Source organism: Mustela nivalis (genome assembly GCF_964662115.1).
Source record: "Mustela nivalis genome assembly, chromosome: 5".
Taxonomy (NCBI): Eukaryota; Metazoa; Chordata; class Mammalia; order Carnivora; family Mustelidae; genus Mustela; species Mustela nivalis.
Genome location: NC_139024.1, coordinates 120636472 through 120660099, shown reverse-complemented (window position 1 = coordinate 120660099; position 23628 = coordinate 120636472). Strand labels below are relative to the sequence as shown.

Below are 23628 nucleotides of genomic sequence, written 5' to 3'. Positions count from 1 at the left end.
TAAAAGTATATATTTATTTCTGTCCCCCTCATAATCTCCTTGCTTCTCTTCTCACACACATTAGAAGGTAAGCTTCATGAAGCCCATAATTAATGTTCAGTACTTTGAGTCTGCCACCTGGTCCAGAGTAGGCACTAAATAGTTGCTGGGTGAGTGAATGACACCCCTCTGTCTTTAGGGGTGTGGGTGTGTGCACCTGCAGAGGGCTATAGACATGTCTCAGTTGGGGGTGTAGGTGTTCTCAGGTCTACTCTCCACCGGAGTTTGGTGTAATTTGAACACTTCTACACTCCTCTGGGGAGACCAGAATTTAAGTCTGGCACAGTATTGCCCTCCTGGGGGTGGTCATACCCTGCATCAAGGAAATAGGCAAAGGAGGACTAAAATAGGAGTCTCACTTATTTCTACTTATTTGAAATCTTAGTAGCTCTTACTAGTTTTCCAGGAACTGTCCTAAGTTTTCACAAATATGAACTTGGTACAAATTTATTTTTTAAAGATTTTATTTATTTGTCAGAGAGAGAGAGCACAAGCCAGGGGTAGCAGAAGAGGGAGAAGAAGGAGAAGCAGGCTTCTTGCTGAGCGATGGATGGGGACTCAATCCCACCCTGGGATCCTGACTTGAGCCGCGGGCAGACGCTTAACCAACTGAGCCGCCCAGGTATCCCTCGTGGGTACAAATATTAATTTAGAGTTGTTGGCATAGGCTTAATTAATGTTGCTTATCTCCACTGTCCAGAAAAAAAATGCAACTCGCGTCTGCCCCTTTAGTCAGCTCCCCCCTCAACACCCCTAGACCAGTTCCCCAGGTTCTGACTCGAGCTCCCCTTCCGACTTTCTCACAGGCTCTACTTCGCGTCAATCAAAGCCTAGAAACTGGGAAGGCCAGAGGCTCGAAGGCCAAGCAACCCCACGGGCGGGAAGTTTGAACGTTCTGGCACCGCCCCTATTCGCATAATAGGCCAATCAGTGTCCAGCCGTCCCAACCACCGCCATTCTCTCCTCTCTCGCGCTCCGTTGGATCTCCAGGCAGGATCCGGATCTCTCCGACCAATAGCCGCTAGGAAGGGCGGGGTGTGTGCGCGCGCACCTAGTCCTCACGCCAGTAAGACTCTCCAGCGGGCGCAGGGCTGCTAGGGAAGCGACTTCGGGCACGTAGCAACCCAGGTGACGGAAAACGCGGGAAAACACCGCGAGTTGCACACGGCTGGGGTGGGAAACTCAAGAGGTTAAGGCTGCGATCGTGGGAGTATAACTGGTAATGGCGGAGAGAGGAAAGATACATACCCCCTCCCACAGGGCCCTCCAGCCAAAGTACAACCTCCGCATGACCGAAATGGGGGTGGGGCGAGTGAAGTTTTGCATAGTCTGGACTTTAGTGACGTACCTGAGAAGTCGCCTGTCAAAGTGTCCCACAGACGGGGCGCCTGTGTGGCTCAGTGGGTTAGGCCTCTGCCTTCGGCTTGGGTCCTGGGATCGAGCCCCGCATCGGGCTCTCTGTTGGGCGGGGAGCCTGCTTCTTGCCTGCCTCTCTGCCTACTTGTGATCGCTCTGTCAAATTGATAAATAAGACATTTTTTTAAAAAAAATGTCCCACAGATGTTAAAGACAAAAACAAAATGTTACCGCAGCTCTCCTCGGCCCTCGCCGCCCTGCACCTCAGCCGCCTCCCAGAAGTCCTGGGTGGGTTTGCGTTTCTGCACACCCCCTACCCCAGGCTCCTCGAGGTGAAACCTCGCTCCTGAACTGCCTTCATTTTCTGCACCCGCAGAACCTCCAAGGCCATGGCCTCCGTCGGAGTCATCCCAGGCAGGACACCGCAGAGCCCGGGGCCCGGGGCAGCCTCGGCCGGCTTTCCCAGCCCGGCCCCCGTGCCAGGCCGTGGGGAGACGGAGGCGGAGGAAGAGAACGAGCAGGAGCTGGCCGAGGTCTTTGGTGTGGCCTTGGGAGCAGGCTTTTGGGTCCAGAGAGCCGAGCTTTGGTTGGCCCCTCGGGATGTTAGAATAAATGGGCTGGGAAGAGCTAGCTAGTCGCATGCCTCTGCTGCTTCACCTTAATGAACCACGATGATGATGACTCTCTCGGGGGTTTGATAAAATGATTATAGTTAAGCAAGACATGGCATAACCCTGCATAACCCAGCAGTTCAAATATGTTTCCTTTCTTCCTCCCGGGACAGACCCATCTGTGTGTCCTGTGGGCTTCAGGATACTTGGGCATTGCCTATTATGACACTAGTGACTCCACCATCCACTTCATGCCAGATGCTCCGGATCAGGAGAGTCTCAGGCTTCTCCAGAGAGGTGGGGGCAGAACCATGGGTTCCTCTATTCTGGAACAGGATGTGTATTTCACTCATATATCCTCACCTGACTCAATCTATTTTATTGACTCCTAGAGGCTCTCTCTGTTGTTTATAGGAATTCATTTCATTATTCAAGGGACATTTATTAGGTGTTTACAGTGTATCAGGTGCTGGACATATAGTCCTGGGCAAATCAGTCATGTTTGTCCTTCAGAGGTTTATAGTCTCGTGTCAACCTCCAATGCCCTCCTCTTCCCTGGTACCACCTTGACAGTCTAACTACTCTTTTCCAAAACTTCATGCTTGACTCGTACCTATGCTTCCAATGTGCAGAGCACAGAGCACTCCTTACTTTTTGAGGGAGGAAATGAGGGTTTTTTTTGTTTGTTTTTTGGAGGGTTTCCTGGAGGGGTAAAGGGAGATAGAGGGTAAAGATCCTTTAACTTATTTGGTCTCCATTCTTCTTCTAAGTATTGGATGAAATCAATCCCCGGTCTATTGTTACAAGTGCCAAACAGGATGAGAATATGACTCGGTTTCTAGGGAAGCTTGGTAAGGACTGGGTAAGGGAAAAGTGAAAATGGGGAAGGACTAAACTATGAAATATTCCAGGAGACTAAAGGGTCTTGGAGCTACAGCCAGGAGGCCAGAATCGGGAGAGAGGGAAGGTTGGACAGAAGCAGGGGACTGAGATGTCCAGACTAATGGCCCTTTCTTTGCTTCCCCCACAGCCTCCCAGGAGCACAGAGAGCCGAAGAGACCTGAAATCGTATTTTTGCCAAGTGTGGATTTTGGTACTTCCTTTGCTCAGTCCAGCCTGCAATCCCAGTTTCCCTACCCTTTCTTCTTACTCCAGCCCCATTATCCCAAGTCTCTCCTCAGCTTTATCTCATCCTAACCCTTTGTGTTCTCTAAGTCCCATAACCAGTGTCCTCAAGATCTCTCCTGCTCCCTACCCTTTAATAACCTGAAACCTTGTGAAACTTCCACATAGACATGTCTAGGGTTGAGGGCCTTCCCTGAGAAGAAGGAGTGGTGACACTTTGTGGATAGATTTGATTGTTGAAAATTTCGCCTTTAGGACAAAGGCATTTGTCCCTAGGAAAAAAGAAAAAGAAAGGCTGATGATCCATAAGACACTTCCATAACAATAACCTTCCCAGGATTGCAAAAAGGATAGTGAATGTTCTATCCTAATTAGATGTTAAGTGTTAACATTAGTGTTATTCATTCCTCTATTAAGATGATCTTTTTGACTCCAGATTCCAAATAGATATCTTCCTGAGTCACTTATCTTTGTCAGGTTGTGCCCTTAGCCAAAGATCTTTATGTTAAATGTGAAATAAAGAGAGAAATAGGGAAGATTTGGTTCTTGTTTCAGCTCTCCATTAAGTGCCTGTGGCAGCTTGGCAAGTCACATCATCTCTCTTGCTTCTGTTGTCTCATTCTTTTATTAATTTTTTTAAAAAGATTTTATTTGTTTATTTGTCAGAGAGTATTGTTTCATTTTTAAAATGGGGTGAAAAATTGGGCTATGTGAACTTTCTCATACCTCCCCCAAAATAGGTCTGGAGATAAGCAAACAGCGCCTCCTTTCTGGAAACTACGCCTTCATTCCAGACACCATGACTGCCACTGAGAAAATCCTCTTCCTCTCCTCTATTATTCCCTTTGATTGCGTCCTCACGGTGAGAAGGGTCCTGGGATGCAGGGGCTGGGATGTAGCAGGCTGGAGAAAGGGACAAGCACCCCATTTCTGGTTTTGAGTCCTGGGAGATACTAGTCCAGCGCTGGAAAATAACAGTTTTCCCTGGTGGTGTTCAATCTCAAGGACATTGGGATTGACCTCAGCTCCATTCCTGATCCCCTTCCAGGTTCGGGCCCTTGGAGGCTTGCTCAAGTTTCTGGGTCGAAGAAGGATTGGGATTGAACTGGAAGACTATAATGTCAGCGTCCCCATCCTGGGCTTTAAGAAATTTGTGTTGTACGTGGTTCACCCTAACCTCAAGCAAAGTTAGGTGGGATTGGGAGGCCTGAATAGTAAGATGGGTGGGGGATGCAGGAAGTGGGCAGTGCCCTATCTGGTAAAGTGCTCTAGGACATACAGGGGCCCCTGAAGGGGATGTAGAGCTCTGGGGAGAAGACTGAGAAGGGTGGAACCTAGCAAGGAACTCACACTGCCCCTACCCCAGCCACCTTCACTTTTGCTTGTTTTCTGTCCTCAGGACCCATCTGGTAAGCATAGATCAAGACACGTACAGGTAAGGAGATGGAGGCAGGTTGTCATCTCCAGGGAGGGAAAAGGATTAAGTTTAATGCCATAATAATCCTAATGAGGCTCCAGTTTCTTTAGTCCTGGGGTTATTAAGGTCTGTCTCTTTGAGGGAAAGGGAAGAGAGGGCGAGGAGAAAGGAAGAAAGGCACAAAGGTGTTAAATAGATATCCTGCCTTCCTGAGTCACTTATCCTAAAGAGACAAACTGAGGCAGAGAGGAGGGCAGGACAAACCTCACAGCAACCCTTGTCCTCAGGAACATGTTCCCAACCTCCATTCCATTTTCCTAGTTCCTTTTAAAAACCCAAGTTACCTCAAACTCCTCCATTTCTCCCCAACAGTGTTCTGCAGATATTTAAGAGTGAGTCCCATCCCTCAGTGTACAAAGTGGCCAGTGGACTGAAAGAGGGGCTCAGCCTCTTTGGTAAGTATGCCCCTTCCCTTATCCCTCACTGCAAAAGCCTGCCAGAAAAGCCGCTGCCTCCAAACACGTGTCCTAGCCCCTCTCTCACCACTCCACTCCCACTGCCAGATGTCTCTTCCACTCCCATCCAGCTCTCTTAGCATCTTTGTACCTTCCCTGAGCTTGGGCATCTCCCCTCGCCCACAGTTGCCCAGTGTCATTAGCCTGTCATCTCTGTCTTTACCAATTCCATGTTCATTCCTTGGGCTTGTATGACTGTTTCTGCTAGTTGAGCACCTGTCCAGGGACTTGGGGAGGCCCAGTGTAGAGAGAGTTACATAACTGCATAACTACCTGTGTTTTATTGGCATTGAGTCTTTATCAGATATCTCTGGCTTTAGGGTGTAGTGGGGACATCGCCCCAAATATCTACATGGTTTCACTGTGCATATCTCGGTGGATTGTGTTTAATGTTTACATATGCGTTGGGCCCTTGGTGATTCCAACTACAACAACTCTGTATTTTTCTGACTGACTGGTCCTGGGAGTGCCCCTCCCTCCCCTAAGCCCATGTAAAGTAATCCTGGCTCAGACTTGCGGCCAGGCGCACTGGCTTTAGCTGCCTTTGTGTCCTGTATCTGGGGGAACGCCCCCAGGCCAGCCTGCCCAAACCTCTGGCCCGAATGCCTTGGTTTAGACACATCTGCAACATTCCTTTCCCTGCCTCTGCCTTATAACAAGCTTACTTCCGGCTCCTGCTCCTCCTCACAGGAATCCTCAACAGATGCCGTTGTAAGTGGGGAGAGAAGCTGCTCAGGTGAGTCTCACAGACATGCCACAGGCTTAGGCCTGCAGTCCTCCACTCACACACACCCCTCCATCTGGTGGTAATAAAAGCAACTGCCCTTTTCCAAATGCTGGCTAAATGCATTTAATCCTTATACCAACCCCATGGGGTAGCTCGTGTTATCTTCATTTGATGTTGTCAGCACAAATACATATATGCCTATTGATGATACAGACTTGCGCACACACAAGCAGCAGAAACACAGTCACAAAACACTAATCCACACATGGTAATATCTTTTTTTTATTGAAGTGTAGTTGACATACCATATTATGTTAGTTTCAGGTATACAACATAGTGATTCAATGTTTATATACATTATGAAGTGATCACCACGATAAATCTAGCAACCATCTGTCACCATGTCAAGTTGTTACAATATTATTAACTACATTTCTTAGGCTGCACATTTTCTTTTTTCTTAATAACTAGAAGTTTCTACCTCATATGGTAGGGTTTTATTTATTTATTTTTTTAAAGTATTTTATTTATTGGGGCACCTGGGTGGCTCAGTGGGTTGAGCCTCTGCCTTTGGCTCAGGTCCTGATCTCAAGGTCCTGGATTCGAGCCCTGCATCGGCTTCTCTGCTCAGCGGGGAGCCTGCTTCCCACTCTATCTCTGTTGCTGCTCTGCCTACTTGTGACCTCTCTCTGTCAAATAAGTAAAATTAAAAAAAAAAAAAAAAGATTTTATTTATTCATTATTCATTAGACAGAGAATGGGAACACAAGCAGGGGGAGTGGCAGGCAGAGGGAGAGGGAGAAGCCCACTCCTCACCAAGCAGGGAACCTGATGTGGGACTCGATCCCAGGACCCTGGGATCATGACCTGAGCTGAAGGCAGACGCTTAACCCACTGAGCTACCCAGGCACCCTGGGCTTGCTTGCTTTCTTTATTTATTTATTTATTTTTAAAAGATTTTTTTAAAAAGATTTTATTCATTTGAGAGAGAGAAGGAGCAGAGGGAGAAGGACAAGCAGACTCTCTGCTGAACAGGGAACTTGAGGCAGGCCTCTATCCGAAGACCCTGAGATGACCTGAGCCAAAGTCAGATTCTCAACCAAATGAGCCACCCAGTTGCCCCTAAAAGATTTTTTTTAATTTTAAGTACAAGATACCCCCCAACGTGGGGCTCCAGCTCACTATCCCAAGATCAAAATTCACGTGCTTTTCTGACTGAGCCAGCCACGCATTCAGCATGGCGCTATCTTTAATTATAGAAACCATACTTAAAATTTAAACTATTTTCTGATGACTTTCAAAATTGTGTCTCTGGTTCCAACTTCCATATGTGGAATGTGCACCTCACATCATCCCCGTTTGCAATTTCCACAGGCAGTTCAAACTCAGAACATCTAAACTGATGCCCATTGGACCTGTTCCTCTTCCTGAATCCTTTTTTTTTCTAGCTAATGGCATTGCTGGCAATACTGCTCAAGTGCTGAACCTTGGATTGATGCTTCGCCTTCACCCTTCATATTCAATTATTCACTAAGGCCTATTGATTCTACCCTGAGATGTCTTTCTCAGCCATCTCCCTTCCTCTTCCCACTGCTTTAATTCCAGCTATAATGTTTTCTAACCTGGAGCATCGCAGTCACCTTCAAATTGGTCTCTCTGCCTCTAATCTCTTCTTTCTCTAATCTGTCCTTCATTCCAAAATACTTGTCATTCCAAAATAGATATCTGAGCATGTCACTCCACTTTTTTAAACCTTAAGTAGAAACAGAATAACAGAAACCTCAGGAGACTTCCCCATTCCTGGCCAGGGTGAAGATCAGCATCCTCAGCAGTGTGGTGTTCAAAGCCCCTCCCACTTACATCAACTTGAATTTCCATGATTATCTTTTTTTTTTTTTTAAGATTTTATTGGTTTATTTGATAGAGATCACAGTAGGCAGAGAGGCAGGCAGAGAGAGAAGGAAGCAGGCTCCCCGTTGAGCAGAGATGTGGGGCTCCATCCCAGGACTCTGGGATCATGACCTGAGATGAACGCAGAGGTTTTAACCCACTGAGCCCCCCAGGCGCCCTCCATAATTATCTTCTGAGCCCTGCCTAGATCCTTTCTCCCTGGATCCACCCTATATTCCAATCCTTTGGGCCACTTTCCATCATGGAAATAACCAAGCCTGTGTTTATGCAGTTCTTCCAGAAAGTCTCTCCCGTGTTCTTCCCATGTCAGAATCTTACATCCTCCTCAAGGTGCCAGCCCACTATCACCTTTTCCGTGAAACTTTCACAGGCACCTGTAGGGAGACTGGCACCCATCTTCCCGTTACTTAGTGCCTGTTTATGTTTCCTGGTTGCACTGTCACATCAGCTTGGAGTTAGTGGTCAGTGAACCTGCTCGCTCTCATAACTGCAAGCTCCATACAGGGGTCCTGCCTGTGGCCTCAGTCCCTGGCACATGGCCTTGGATGTGGTAGACCCAGTGAGTGAGCATGGTACCCAGATGCAAGCCTGCTGGTCACATCTTCTCTGCAGACTCAGAGCTGGAAACTTTGCTAGCCCACAGGTGCACAATTCTTTCCCCACCTCACCTGCCCTGCATTGTGTGTCTTTTGGAGGTTAATTTAGGATAATCCCTGAGGTCATCTCCAGGTAATTGGGATGATTTAATTATCCCCACATTCTGCAGGTGCAGATCTCTCTCCTCAGCCAGGGATGAGAAGGAAGGCGTTCTTAGGGGAGAAGAGAACAGAGTTTAAGTTGGGAAGGAGTGCACATCCCCCAGGAAGGTTCCAGTAGGACATGGAATCATAACCTGAATTATGAACTAAGGATCCAATTGGCCCAGCTGGATGGGGCACCAGGAAGGTGACAGAATGTCACGGTATGCTCTGAAGAGCACGGTTCTAGCCGTCTGCACACCTGAGTTCAAGACCCAACTATACTTAAAAGGACAGTAACTTTGGATAAGTATCTGGGGAACGCCCCCAGGCCAGCCGGCCCAACACCCGAACCTCTGACCCAGATGCCTCAGTTTAAAGGCTTATTCTCTAAAGGCTTCATTTTCTCAGCTGTAAAATTTAGAAGGTTTAGCTTGTCTAAGATTTCTGCTGGCACTAGGCAGTACATAAGTTAGAAAAACCTCAGGATTTTATAAGACAGGAGGCTTGGCAAAGCTCTCCAGGCTGGGGACAGGTGTTCAGTCTGGCCTACACTGCTGCAAGTAGAGCTGTCTGTGGCTAAGGAGCAGAGGTGCCTAAAACCCACCCTTGAATCCCACTCAGCCTTCCGCTTCACTCTAACGTGGGATATCCTAACCCAGGGTAACTGGCCCTCGACTATGGTATGAGATGCATACCCCCAGGCCCCAGTGTCTCCACAGGTTTCTTATATAAAATAGCATGCCTAATGGCCTACTGTAATGCAGAAAAGAATTCATGGCTCACGTGTCCTTGCAGAATCTCACACTCTTCATAGCCATCAAAAGACAAGGACACCCAGAATTAGACAAACCAGATGAGACATTTATTACTGTATACTAATTTAATTTCTTAGAAGATACCTCAGGCACACAAAGGGTAGAAGTAATGATAATGATGATGATGTTATACACCTCTGTGTTTACACCAGCAAAATTAAGAATAAGGCAGTTATTAAAGGGGTGCCTGGCTGGCTCAGTCGGTAGAGCATGTGACTTGATCTTGGGGTCATGAGTTCAAGCCCCACGTTGGGCATAGAGCTTACTAAAAAAGGGCGGGGAGCTGGGTGGCTCAGTAAGTTCAGCGTCTGATTTCAGCTCAGGTCATCATCTCAGGGTCCTGGGATGGAGGCCCTGCATCAGACTCCCCACTCGGCAGGGAGTCTGCATGTCCTTCTGGCCCTCCCCATGTTCATGCTTTCTCTCTCAAATAAATAAATAAATAAATAAATAAATACTAATTTTTACAAGTCTTTAAAAAAGACAATTTACTGAAGCCTTGTAAAGTGTCCTTCCCCAGTCCTTTTTTCTCTGCAGAGATGACCATTATCATGAATTGAGGACTTACCATTCTGCATGGAATGGCTATATACTTTTACAGAAGAACAGGAAAAGACTAACGTCTGTGCCATTACACCCAGAGGTACTTTTCACAGCCAAATGCAGATAAATTCATGCTGACTCATCTTCTCCTACTCAGCCGCAGAGAAAGCTGGAGCGTTGGCACACAAATACCTCAATACGCTGCTCTCCCTCTAAATATTGACAAGCGCCATCGCTATCCACATGGAATGACACATGGTCACATCCATCAAAACCAGGATAAACAGAGTCGTGCTCACATGCAGAGATTTTTCGTAGATATGTGTAAACATACCCGCATAGATAGGACACTGGGCTTGCCAGTACAGATACATATCACCACGATCCCCAGGGCCCTCCAAACACACACTCTCACAAATTGAGACCAAGACAAGTGATTGGGGGCTACGTGGCTCAGTAGGTTGGTTAGGTGTCTGGCTTCAGTTGAGGTCATATCCTGGAGTCCAGGATCGAGCCCCACATTGGACTTCCCACTCAGCGAGGAGTCTGATTCCCCCACTGACCCTCCCTCCTTCTAAGCTTACTCTCTCTCAAATAAATAAAATCTTTTTTTTTTTTTTTAAGATTTTATCTATTTATTTGACAAAGAGAGATCACAAGCAGGCAGAGAGAGGAGGAAGCAGGCTCCCTGCTGAGCAGAGAGCCCAATGCTGGGCTCGATCCCAGGACCCTGAGATCATGACCTGAGCTGAAGGCAGCAGCTTAACCCACTGAGCCACCCAGGCACCCCTAAAATCTTTTTTCTAAAGCTAATTTTATAGATTTCTTTTTTTTTTTTACGATTTTTATTTATTTGAGAGAGATCATAAGTAGGCAGAGAGGCAGGCAGAGGTGGGGGGTGGTGGGGAGAAGGGAAGCAGGCTCACTGCTGAGCAGAGAGCCCAATGTGGGGCTTGATCCCCGGGCCCTGAGATCATGACCCGAGCCACCCAGGCGTCCCACAAATAAATAAAATCTTTAAAAAAAAAAAAAAAAAAGACAGTGATGACAACAGATGTAATTTCTGGTCTCCCCTACTTTATCCCTCACTTCTAGGCTGTGGTTCACACGTCCAACTCGGGACCTGGGAGAGCTAAATTCTCGGCTGGATGTCATTCAGTTTTTCCTCCTACCTCAGAATCTGGACATAGCTCAAATGCTGCATCGGTTGCTGAGTCATATCAAGAATGTACCTGTGAGCCCAGGGTGGGGGCAGAGAGGTGGGGAAGGAGCTTGAAGGTCAGTAGTGGACATTGGGCTTCTTGGGGGGCACTAAAGTGGGAGAAGTAAAACAGTCATCCCATTGTCTGACTGTAGCTGATTCTGAAACGCATGAAGCTGTCCCACCCCAAGGCCAGCGACTGGCAGGTTCTGTACAAGGTAAGGCCTCCCTTCTAGAAGCTTAGAGGTCTAGGTTAAGCCTCTCAGCAAGCAATCCAGATCCTCTGCACTCTGCTCACCCATCTAACTTTATCCCAACACTTTAACAACAACAACTTTGTATTGTGGAAACTAACAAAAAAAATTAGAATAATATAATGACCCCCATGTACCTACCATGCAGTTTTAACACCTAGACTCATAACCAATCTTGTTTGATGTATATCTTCTCCCCCTTTCTCCTTCCTGGATTAATTTGAAGCAATTCCCAGCCATTATATCATTTCACCCATAACTATTTCAGTATGATTGCTAAAAGAAAATTACTTTGAGAAGGAATAACAAGGGGTGCCTGGGTGGCTCAGTGGTTTAAAGCCTCTGCCTTCGGCTCAGGTCATAATCCCAGGGTCCTGGTATCGAGTCTCACATCAGGCTCCCTGCTCAGTGGGGAGTCTGCTTCTCTCTCTGCCTGCCATTCTCTGTCTCTGACAAGTAAATAAATAAAATATTAAAAAAAAATAAAGAATAACAAGGAGCACCTGGGTGGATCAGTGGGTTAAAGCATCTGCCTTTGGCTCAGGTCGTGATTCCAAGGTCCTATGATAGAGCCCCACATCAGGGTCTCTGCTCAGTGGGGAGCCTGCTTCCTCCTCTTTCTCTCTCTGCCTACTTGTGATCTCTGTCTGTCAAATAAATAAATAAATGTTTAAAAAAAAAACAAGCAATACCATGATCTTGCTAACAATTAGCATAATTCTTGAATATCATCAATTATCTGATGTACACATTTTTTTAAAGATTTTACTTATTTAGGGACGCCTGGGTGGCTCAGTTGGCTGGACGACTGCCTTAGGCTCAGGTCATGATCCCGGAGTCCCGGGATTGAGTCCCGCATCGGGCTCCCAGCTCCATGGGGAGTCTGCTTCTCCCTCTGACCTCCTCGCTCATGCTCTCTCTCACTGTCTCTCTCTCTCAAATAAATAAAATCTTAAAAAAAAAAAATCTTAAAAAAAAAAAAAAGATTTTACTTATTTATTTGACAGACAGAGATCACAAGCAGACAGAGAGAGGAGGAAGCAGGCTCCCCACTGAGCAGAGAGCCCAATGTGGGGCTCGATCCCAGGACCTTGGGATTATGACCTGAGCCGAAGGCAGAGGCTTAACCCACTGAGCCATCCAGGCACCCTTGATGTACACATTTCTAATCCTCTCTTAAATGCCATGATTTTAAAAAAATACATTTTGTTTAATTAGGATGCAAATACATTCAACATATATAATGGGATGATGTCTCTTGTCACCTTTTAGGTTCCTTTTTCATTTCACTGTTCTCCCTCTATCTCTATCCCAATATTTAGCTCTCTTTTTCCCCTTGCAAGTTATTTGGTGAAGAAGTTGGATTGTTTGCCCAGTAGTTTTCCTTAACCCGGATTTCGCAGATTACATTCTGTACGTGTTTTTGGCATGTTTTACGCTGTTCTAGAATTTTTTAAAAGATTTTATTTATTTGACAGACAGAGATCACAAGTAGGCAGAGAGAGAGGAGAGAGCAGAGAGCCTGATGTGGGGCTTGATCCCAAGACCCTGGGATCATGACCTGAGCCGAAGGCAGAGGCTTTAACCCACTGAGCCACCCAGGTGCCCCTATAATTTTTTTTTTAAAGATTTTATTTACTTATTTGACAGAGATCACAAGTAGGCAGAGAAGCAGGCAGAGAGAGAGGGAGAAGCAGGCTCCCCGCTGAGCAGAGAGCCAGATGCGGGGTGATCCCAGGACCCCGAGATCATGACCTGAGCCAAAGGCAGAGGCTTAACCCTCTGAGCCACCCAGGCGCCCCTTTAATATTGTTTTATAAGCAGAGGAATATAATGCCTGATATGTCTGTCTCTCCTTTTGTGACATTAGTGGCTTTGATATTTCATAATGAAGTCCATTAATTCCTTAGGGATTACAAAATAATGTTACTCTGTCTTCTTTCTCCATTTATTAGTCTGAATGTTTCTGTAAAGAGAAATTTCCTCTCATCTGCTTTTTGGTTACTCAGTGGTACATTTAATATAATAGAAACTGCTTGATTTTCTCCCCTGCCTTTGTTTACCAGCTCTCAGCATATAGGAAAGTACTAGTTCCCTAACACCCTCCATCCCCCACTGTAGCCAGTGTGGTTTTTTGTTTTAGTATCATCATGAGCTCAGATTTACACACGTGTTTCAGTCCATTGCATTTTTAAAATATTTTATTTATTTATTTATCAGAGAGAGAGACGGGGAGAGAGCGAGCACAGGCAGACAGAATGGCAGGCAGAGGCAGAGGGAGAAGCAGGCTCCCCGCTGAGCAAGGAGCCCGATGTGGGACTCGATCCCAGGACGCTGGGATCATGACCTGAGCCGAAGGCAGCTGCTTAACCAACTGAGCCACCCAGGCGTCCCAGTCCATTGCATTTTTAATCTTTCTGCATGTTCAGATTGTTCCATCTGTGGCCAATGGGAGCCTCTTCATGTTGTCTTCTGAGTCCTTTAAACATGACCCCAGTAGGTGTCCCCACTTGATAGCTTCCTTCCTGCTCTCTGGTTTGACAAGATGTACCAGATATATCATTTACATCTCCTGGTTCTTTTTTTTTTTTTTTTTTTTTTAATTTATTTTAAGTAATCTCTGTACCCTAAGCGAGCTTGAACTCACAATCTTGATATCAAGAGTTGCATGCTGTGCTGACTGAGCCAGCCAGGCTCCCCTACATCTCTTGGTTCTGATCCAAATCAGACATTTCTCCAAAGAGCACCAGTTCCTTTTAATGAAAAATGGCATTTCTGTATCACAGTCTGAATCCTAGAGGGTGCACAGCATGGTTTGCTTATTGCTTTAAAGGCTTTTCTGCAGACGTATCTAGGAATTTTTAAAAAGTAAAATACATAATAAATTGGTACCGATGCCAGCAATTTAAATTCAGAAGCACAGGGTTCTTACCTTGTATATTCCTGTACTAATCCTCTTCAACACTCCTTCTTCCATAGTGGAAATTGTGGTTCTCAGTAACAGTAAGAATGATAAGATCAGAATATCACTCATTTGCTTTTTCTGACATTACACCCACAACAGTCTTGGTATAGCAATACCAGCACTACTACCAACGATATTATTGCTGAAAATAATTTAAGATTTTTTTGGTGGGGGAAGAAGGGAAGTTCTTTCTGTCCCTACTAAGGATACAGTCATATTACTGTGTTTTAGTAACTTGGAATAGTTCCTATCTGTGTGGTTATATCACTACCTAAATATATGTTCATGTTCATATGTTTCATTCTATTTTTGATTTTTAGGAATTAGTTTTTAATATTTAATTTACCTTTATGTAAAACATTAACACAGCTCCAAAATGTAATCCAAACAAGGTATAGGCAACGAATTTTAGTTTCTTTCTCTTCGTTTCCACCTAATAATATTTTCTTTAAAAATTTTTTAAGATTTGGCTCAGTCAGTTAAGTGTTTGCCTTCAGCTCAGGTCATGATCCCAGGGTCCTGGGATCGAGTCCCGCATTGGGCCCCTTACTCATCAGGGAGCCTGCTTCACCCTCTGCCTGCTCTCCCTGCTTGTATTCTCTCTCTCCCACGCTTGCTCTCTGGCAAATAAATAAATAAAATCTTTAAAAAAAAGATTATTATAAAATTTTTAAGATTTATCCTTCTGTTGTTTTGTTTTAATTTCTTTTTTAAGAAATAATTTAAGGGGCACCTGGGTGGCTCAGTGGGTTAAGCCTCTGCCTTTGGCTCAGGTCATGATCTCAGGGTCCTGGGATTGAGCCCCACATTGGGCTCTCTGCTCAGCAAGGAGCCTGCTTCCCCCACCCCCCCCACCCCCCCTGCCTGCCTCTCTGCCTACTTGTGATATCTGTCTGTTAAATAAATAAAATCTTTAAAAAAAATTTAAGACGTAAAGAAAAGCTGCAAAAATTGCACAGGGTGTTCTCATATACCTTTCTTTCACTCAGCTTCCTTAATGTTAATATATTATTAAAAAAATGTTAACATGTTACATAACCATAGTCCAGTTATCTCATATTTTATTTTATTATTTATAATTCAATGCTATTGTTTATTTGTGCTTAATTTTTTCTAGTTTAGAGCCTTGAGAGTTCTTTTCAGATTGACTTTTAATCTGCCCATTTGGCCTTCAGATTGACTTTTCAGATTCAGATACTGCCCTTCTGATAATGCCCTTCTGACACGGCCCCCAGTGCATTTCTGAACATATCCTAACTTTCTGCAACTACAAGATGCTCCAGGTTCATATTTTCCTTGCCCCAGCTCTGGAATCAACCATTTCTCCAAGGAGTCCTGTTTACTTTCTTTGGAGAATAGTATTAGAAAGCAGGATCTGGACACTAGATGTGGTTATTGCTACTGGGGTATCTCACGTCTCACCAGAGACAGAGCTAAGAAATAGATCCATGGGGGCACCTGGGTGGCTCAGTGGGTTAAAGCCTCTGCCTTCAGCTCGGGTCATGATCCCAGGGTCATGGGATCAAGCCCCGCATCGGGCTCTCTGCTCGGCGGGGAGCCTGCTTCTCCTCTCTCTCTCTGCCTGCCTCTCCACCTACTTGTGATCTCTGTCTCTAAAGAAGAAAATAAAACATATAACATGAATATTTAAAAAAAAAAGAAAGAAAGAAATAGATCCATGTATGGTAACCTATGAACTCATACCTATATTCCTTAATCTATCTATATATTAAAGAACCCACAAGTTCATACTTATACTTCTGATTCCAGGTCAATACCACAGAGGGTATTCCTCCTTTCCTCATTTGTAACTTCCTTCTCTGACAATGTGAAACCTGCTTCTCATTATCTATAGCAATTTTCTTTAAACATGGACAGTTATAGGTGATTGTTTGGATATTGCATTTCCACTACTCCACATTCATACTCTACTTCAGCCTGGCCAGGCTATGCATTTGGTACTTCTTTTTTTTTTTTTTTTTAAGATTTTATTTATTTATTTGACAGAGACACAACCAGAGAGGGAACACGAGCAGGGGGAGTGGGAGAGGGAGAAGCAGGCCTCCTGCCAAGCAGGGAGCCCAAAGCCGGGCTCAATCCCATGACCCCGGGACCATGACCTGAGCCAAAGGCAGACACCCAACCGACTAAGCCACCCATGTTCTTCTTGGTATAGAGTGGTGTTTCAACGCCAGCCATGTGGGTTCAAATCCCAGCTCTTTTGTTTACTCTCTGTGAGACCTTAAGCAAATTTTGTTATTTCTTTGTGCTTCAGGTTTGTTGTTTGTAAAATGGAGATAATGCTAGTCCCTATCTCCTAAGATTATTTTGAGGAATGAATGAAGTTAACATGTGAAGAGTTTAGAATATTGCCTTTCACTTAGTAAACATTCAGAAAGTGTTAGCTTTTATTCCCACTGCTGTTTGCCCTGCTCATGCTCTCAACCAGAACACCCTCGTTCCTTTGAATAGCCTTATTCATGACCTAGTTTGGTTGTTCGTTTTGTTTTTGTTTTTGTTTTTGAGAGAGAGAGAGAGAGAGAGTATATGCACACACTTGGCCAGGGAAGGTGGGAGTGGGCAGAGGGAGAGGGAGGGAGAGAATCTCAACAGGCTCCATGCCTGTGTGGAACTTGACTCCAGACTCAATCCCAAGACCCTGAGATAGTGACCTGAGCCGAAATCAAGAGTCAGGCGTCCAGTCAAGAGTCAGGCGCCTGGGGGCCCCTCGTTTCCTTTTCTCTGTAAAGATATCTCCAATAATGTTAGCCCGAATTAGTCTTATTCTCTGAACTTCCTTAATAATTTTAGTCCGTTTCATAACTTGATCAATCTTTTTTATGGGTAGCCATTGTTTTTGGTGCTTGTTTGTTTCCATCATGGCTAGATTATAAACCTTTGATTCATATACTTGGGTCCTCTGCCATCAAGTAAGGCTCAGTGTGTCCACACTGTCTAACCTTGACAGCCACCTCAGGACACTGGCCTTCACCCTGCGGAATTAATTGTTACTGACCCTCACCCTTTTTCTCTTCCTGCTCCCTTACCTTAGTGTGTCTTGCCCCTTCTGTACATGTAATTCTCTGCCTTTCATATCCCCTCTTCTCTTTCTCCTTCCTCAATATGAAATCCTCTTCTCTATTAAAGCACCTACCACTTTATTTTTAAATCTTCTGGGTGTATTTCTGTTTTCCTCACTAGACCATGAGCTCCTCTGGGACAGGGGCCATATTTTAGTTCTTTGTGGCCTCAGTGTTGAGTGGAGTGCCTGGCAGAGTTTGACAGATGCCATTTCCTCATTTATTGTTTCTTCTTTGCCTTTGAGATCTTCTGTCTGTCCTATTGTGTTTTCTCCTCTGTCCTTCCCTGTCCCCTCACCTCAACCCACCTTCTGTCCCTTTCTGCTGCAGACTGTGTACAGTGCCCTCGGTCTGAGGGATGCCTGCCGCTCCCTGCCCCAGTCCATCCAGCTCTTTCAGGACATTGCCCAAGAGTTCTCTGATGACCTGCACCATATTGCTAGCCTCATTGGGAAGGTGGTGAGTGGAAGAATGAGGCAGAGCCCCTGGGGACCTAGGGGAGAGAGGAGGGATTAGATGGGGTTGAAGGGATTAGAGGAGGGATTAAAGGATGGTGTTGGAAATGGGAGACATCAAGTTCAGTTGGATGACCAAAGAATGGGATGGTGAGAGGAGTGGGCAGAACATCAGAGGCATGCTTGGAGGGTTAATATCAAAGCAGGAAATGCAGGGAGAATAGGGGCCCAAGGAGAGGTGAGGAACAGGACTGGGGACAGTTCTAGGTTATGAACAATTGGACTTTTTATCTCCTCAGGTGGACTTTGAGGGCAGTCTTGCTGAAAACCGCTTCACAGTCCTCCCCAACATAGATCCTGACATTGATGAGAGTGAGTGTTGGGTGTGCAGCCTGTGAGCCCTGAAACACGAGCCCCACCCAGTGACAGGGTGCCATCATCAATAGGCGGCCACTACAACTGGGGATGGGTTGCTAACAGGGCAGGAGCCTTCCTTTTGATACCCACATGTCTTCCACCCTCCTAGAAAAAAGAAGGCTGATGGGACTTCCCAGTTTCCTCACTGAGGTCGCCAGGAAGGAGCTAGAGAATCTGGACTCCCGTATTCCATCATGCAGTGTCATCTACATCCCTCTGGTGAGGGCAAGAGGGTGGGTGTAACCCCCAGGGATCTTTCATGGGAGATAGTAGGCTTATGAAGGACAGACTGCTAGGTAAGAAAGCTCCTGGAGAAGCTGGAAGATGATGAACACCCGGTGGTAGTGTTAGGCCTCTGAGGTTCGAAGCACTGCAGAATACAGGAATCTTTCTGTCCTCCAGGGAGGTGCCTGGTACTGTAATTTGTTGGGGAGTGCACAAGAACCCAAGCAGGGGGAACGGCAGGCAAAGAGAAGCAGGCTCCTTGCAGAGCAGGGAGCCTGACATGGGACTCGATCCCAGGATCCTGGGATCACTACCTGAGCCAAAGGCAGATGCTTAACTGGCTGAGCCACCCAGGCATCCGAGTGCTTGGTACTTTATTCCCTGTTTTATCTCTTTACTCTCCTCAGATTGGCTTCCTTCTCTCTATTCCCCGCCTACCTTCCATGGCAGAGGCTAGTGACTTTGAGATTGAAGGACTGGACTTCATGGTAAGACCCTTGACTTCTGTAGGGGGAGGTAAAAGAAATAAGTCAGCAGCTGAGGGAGGGCCTTACCCTATCAGCACTGCCCAATATGGAATGTCTCTTCTATAGTTCTACTTTGATCCTTCCCAGCTCTGAGATTAAAAAGGAAAAAAGCCAGGGTGGAAAAGAGATGAAAGACCTGTCCTCCAAGAACTATAAAACCTTGATGAAAGAAATTGAAGGTGACACAAAGAAATGGAAAGGCAGGGGCGCCTGGGTGGCTCAGTGGGTTAAAGCCTCTGCCTTCAGCTCGGGTCATGATCCCAGTGTCCTGGGATCGAGCCCCACATCGGGCTCTCTGCTCAGCAGGGAGCCTGCTTCCTCCTCTCTCTCTGCTTACTTGTAATCTCTGTCTGTCAAATAAATAAATAAAATCTTAAAAAAAAAAAAAAAAAAGAAAGAAATGGAAAGGCATTCCATGCTCTGGAATTGGAAGAACAAATATTGTTCAAATGCCTATACTACCCAAAGTGATCTACAGATTTCATGCAGTCCCCATCAGAATACCAACAGCATTTTTCACAAAACTAAAACAAATAATCCTAAAATTGGAATGGAACATAAAAGACCCTAAATAGCCAAAGTAATCTTGAAAAAAATAAATAAATAAAACAAAATCGGAGGTAACCTAATTCCAGAGTTAAAGTTATATTACAAAGTTGTAATAATCAAAACTGTATGATATTAGCACAAAAATAGGCATGTAGATCAATGGAACAGAATAGAAAGCCCAGAAATAAACCTGTGATTATATGGTCAGTTAATTTTTTTTTTTTTCAAGATTTTATTTACTGGGGCACCTGGGTGACTCAGTCGGTTAAGCATCTGCCTTTGGCTCAGGTCATGATCTCTGGGTCCTAGGATTGAGCCCCATGTTGGGTTCCCTGCTCAGTGGGGAGTCTGCTTCTCCCTCTATCTCTGCCCCTCCTCTCCCTATCCCCCCTTCCCAGCTCATGCTCTCTCTCCTTCTGTCTCTGAGATAAATAAAGTAAGACACCATTGTCAATCTTTGACAAAGCAGGAAAGAATACACAATGGGGAAAAGACAGCCTCTTTAATGAATGGTGTTGGGAAAATTGGACAGCTACATGCAACAGAATGAAACTGGGCCATTTTCTTCCACCACGTACAAAAATAAACTCAAAATGGATTAAGGGCCTTTTTATGAAATGAGGACCCTAGGATCATGCCCTGAGCTGAAGGGAGAGGCTTAACCCACTGAGCCACTCAGGGGCCCCAAATTTTAGTTTTTTAACTACTTTGTAACTTACATGGTTGGTTACCAGGGTATTTGCCTCATAATAATTCCTTAAGCCATGTATTTGTTTTATACAATTTTCCGTGTATGTTTTTATTTATTTTATTTATTTATTTGACAGAGACACAGTGAGAGAGGGAACACAAGCAGAGGGAGTGGGAGACGGAGAAGCCTGATGTGGGGCTCAATCCCGGAACCCTGGGACCAATACCCAAGCCAAAGGCAGACGCTTAACCACTGAGCTACCCACCAGGCACCCCATATCTGTTATATTTTTAAATAAAAGTTTTTTTAAAAGAATAAAAAAGTCAGGGTGGGGTGAAGGTGTTAGAGAAGACGGGGACCAAGGAGACAAAGCCCATAGCTTTGAGCCCTTGTTCTCAGTTCCTGTCAGAGGAGAAGCTGCACTATCGTAGCGCTCGAACCAAGGAGCTGGATGTATTGCTGGGGGACCTGCACTGTGACATCCGGGGTGAGGAGAAGCAAAAGGCTGGAGGGGAGCGGGCAGTTTGGAAGACAGTCTACAGGCTCCTTTCCTTCTGCTCTCTCTCCCACTCTGACTCCGCACCTTTTCCTCTCAATGTCTTGGAAGGTCTCAGACTATATCTGGTATCTGGGGGCTTGTCTCTTCTTCATTTTCTCCTGGAGCTGACGCCCAGCTCCTCCCTCCCCTGTCCCCAGACCAGGAGACTCTGCTGATGTACCAGCTGCAATGTCAGGTGCTGGCACGGGCCTCTGTCTTGACCCGGGTTTTGGACCTTGCCTCCCGCCTGGACGTCCTGCTGGCTCTAGCCAGTGCTGCCCGTGACTATGGCTACTCAAGGCCCCGTTACTCTCCCCAGCTCCTTGGGGTCCGAATCCAGAATGGCAGGTGAGAACAGAAGCGGGTGGAGGCATAGACACAGGGGGCCCAAAGACCCCATCTTCTGGTGGCTTCATTCGTCTGCATTGAGAGGCCACATGTGAGGTGACTTTCTACCCACGGCAGACATCCTCTGATGGAACTCTGTGCCCGAACCTTCGTGCCCAACTCTGCAGAATGTGGTGGGGACAGAGGGAGGGTCAAAGTCATCACTGGACCCAACTCCTCAGGGAAGAGCATATACCTCAAACAGGTGAGGAGAGTCCCTGCACACTGGGCCTCTGGCATCTTCTTCATTGTCTCCATCTCCCTCCTGCCCCCAAACACAGGTCTCTGCAGCTCCTCCTAGGTGTTCTGACCTGACCTGTCATGGAAAGGCCATTGTGCACACATGTTCTCTCTACTTGAGAGAGAGCCGTGCTCTAACATCCCTCTGTGGCCTGAAATCCTCCCCTACTCTGAACAGGTCCCTGCTGTTCACACTCGCGAACACTGCCCACTCTCCCGCCCTCTTTCCTGATTCTAAAGAGAGCTGAGGGGCTCTCCTTAAACTGTGTCCACCCCTCCTTGATCTATAATTCACCTCTCAGCCTTGCCTCACCCCCACCCTGGCCCACACCACCAGGCTTAAGACCCTGTCTCCTCCCTATTTAGGTTGGCTTGATCACATTCATGGCCCTCGTGGGCAGCTTTGTGCCAGCAGAGGAAGCCGAAATTGGGGCTGTAGATGCCATCTTCACCCGAATCCACAGCTGTGAATCCATCTCCCTGGGCCTCTCGACCTTTATGATTGACCTCAACCAGGTCAAAGGGAGCAAAGTTGGGGGGGGGGGGACCAGTGGAGGGTGTTAATGAGGAAGGAACTCTATTCTTGAAAAATGATCAGAACAAGAAAACCATTCCCTCTGCTGCGTACCTTCTATATTATGGGCAGGGAGCACCGAGTTCAGAGACTGGGAGAATAAATACTTTGAACCTTTGCTTTGCATGAAGCACTGTTGGCAATGAAAGGGTGAACAAAACCCGAGTCTTGCCATTAATGAACTTGCAGTCTAGTAGGGCGGACACACACAGAAGCAGCTTTACCCACAGGCAGACTGGTCAGTTCTGCAGGCCTTGAATGCTACTGAATCTCTCCCTTGTCCACTTGGTCCCCAGCAGGTGGCGAAAGCAGTAAACAATGCCACCAAGCAGTCTCTGGTCCTCATTGACGAATTTGGAAAGGGAACCAACACGGTGAGGAGACAAAATGAAGAGAAACCGAGGAGGGGAAAACGGAGGGGTGGGGTGCCCAGGAGAGGAATGGGGGTATGTGGGCAGGAAAGTACAAGATGGGGATAGCTAGGGCAGGTGGAGTGTGTAAGGGGGTGCACCTGTGGTTCTGTACCCTCACGCCTGCCCTGTGCGCAGGTAGACGGGCTCGCGCTGTTAGCTGCTGTCCTCCGACACTGGCTGGCACTTGGACCCGTGTGCCCTCACATCTTTGTGGCCACCAACTTTCTAAGCCTTGTTCAGCTCCAGCTGCTGCCCCAGGGGCCCCTTCTGCAGTATTTGGTAAGGACACCAGTCTAGCCCTCTGGGGATCCCTAGGATGAACATTTACCAGAACCCAGAACAGGCTCCTCAGAACAGAGGCATCCTTCCCATTTCTCACTCCCCACAGGGATCAGCCAGGGGTTTCAGGGTGGGGCACAGACTGATTCATGATTCACTTCCCCTTCTATCTCTTTTAAGACCATGGAGACCTGTGAGGATGGGGACGACCTTGTCTTCTTCTATCAGGTGTGTGAAGGCATTGCCAAGGCCAGCCATGCCTCCCACACAGCTGCTCAGGCTGGGCTTCCTGACCAACTCCTTACTCGTGGCAAGGAGGTGAGATCCAAAGGTCAAACACCTCCATCAGGCTTCCCTACCATTGTCCTTACTCCTCTCAGGGGCCTGGGTTTCTGGGTCTATGGGATTTCTGATCCTTATTTCTGGTTCTCTTACCCAACTCCCCCACTTCACCCCACTTCCTGTTGCTAGGTCTCAGACTTGATCCGCAGTGGGAAACCCATCAAGCCTGTCAGAGAGTTGCTGAAGGAGAAGCAGATGGAAAAGTGAGTGTATGGCCAGTGTCCTGGTTCTTTCCAGCATGTTCTACAGTTCTTCTTCCCCTTTTAGGGACCCAGACAGCCTCTTTGCCCTTCAAAGACCCATGATATGTTTCTGAAATCCCTAAATTTTCCCGGTTCACTGTGCTACAGCCTCTCCCTTCTGCCTGGGGACACAGCTTTCTATTCTGCCGTAAACCCTGCTGTCCTTTCTCCCCTCAGTTGCCAGACATTAGTTGATAAATTTCTGAAACTGGATTTGGAAGACCCCGACTTGGACCTGGACCTTTTCATGAGTCAGGAAGTGCTGCCTGCTGCCTCTGCCATCCTTTGAGAGCCCTTCCTTGGCCCTCCTCCACCTTCCAAGACCCCAACGGGCTGCCACGCCCTGTTTCCTCACCTTCCTCAGACCCAGAATTCTCAGCTTTTCTGCAAATTTTGTTTCGTATTAGGAATAAAGTTTACTTCAGAGAAAGTTATTGTTTCTTTAGACCA

At 46.4% G+C, this 23628-nt stretch overlaps 1 protein-coding gene across 17 annotated transcripts; it reads left to right on the top strand.

Moving 5' to 3' along the window:
• Window positions 1–529: 529 nt before the first annotated feature.
• On the top strand, window positions 530–23608 carry MSH5 (mutS homolog 5). Of its 17 annotated transcripts, none has more exons than XR_014312279.1 (26): window positions 530–1167; window positions 1600–1683; window positions 1772–1928; window positions 2180–2303; window positions 2777–2857; window positions 3037–3099; window positions 3872–3993; window positions 4180–4289; window positions 4531–4566; window positions 4921–5003; window positions 5754–5799; window positions 10895–11033; window positions 11156–11218; window positions 17630–17758; window positions 18054–18126; window positions 18281–18390; window positions 18804–18884; window positions 20563–20650; window positions 20860–21049; window positions 21167–21293; window positions 21695–21844; window positions 22202–22276; window positions 22455–22594; window positions 22775–22912; window positions 23066–23139; window positions 23356–23608. XR_014312279.1 is itself a non-coding variant. In XM_082732714.1 (26 exons), the coding sequence occupies exons 2-26, from the start codon at window positions 1620–1622 to the stop codon at window positions 23465–23467; spliced, it is 2586 nt and encodes an 861-aa protein (XP_082588840.1). In that variant the 5' UTR covers window positions 532–1167; window positions 1600–1619; the 3' UTR covers window positions 23468–23608. The 17 variants fall into 17 exon arrangements, 14 of the variants coding, with proteins under 14 accessions (XP_082588840.1, XP_082588834.1, XP_082588842.1 ...); XR_014312280.1 differs by having other exon boundaries at window positions 1772–1935; XM_082732714.1 differs by having other exon boundaries at window positions 532–1167; window positions 1772–1935; window positions 22451–22594.
• Window positions 23609–23628: the final 20 nt, after the last annotated feature.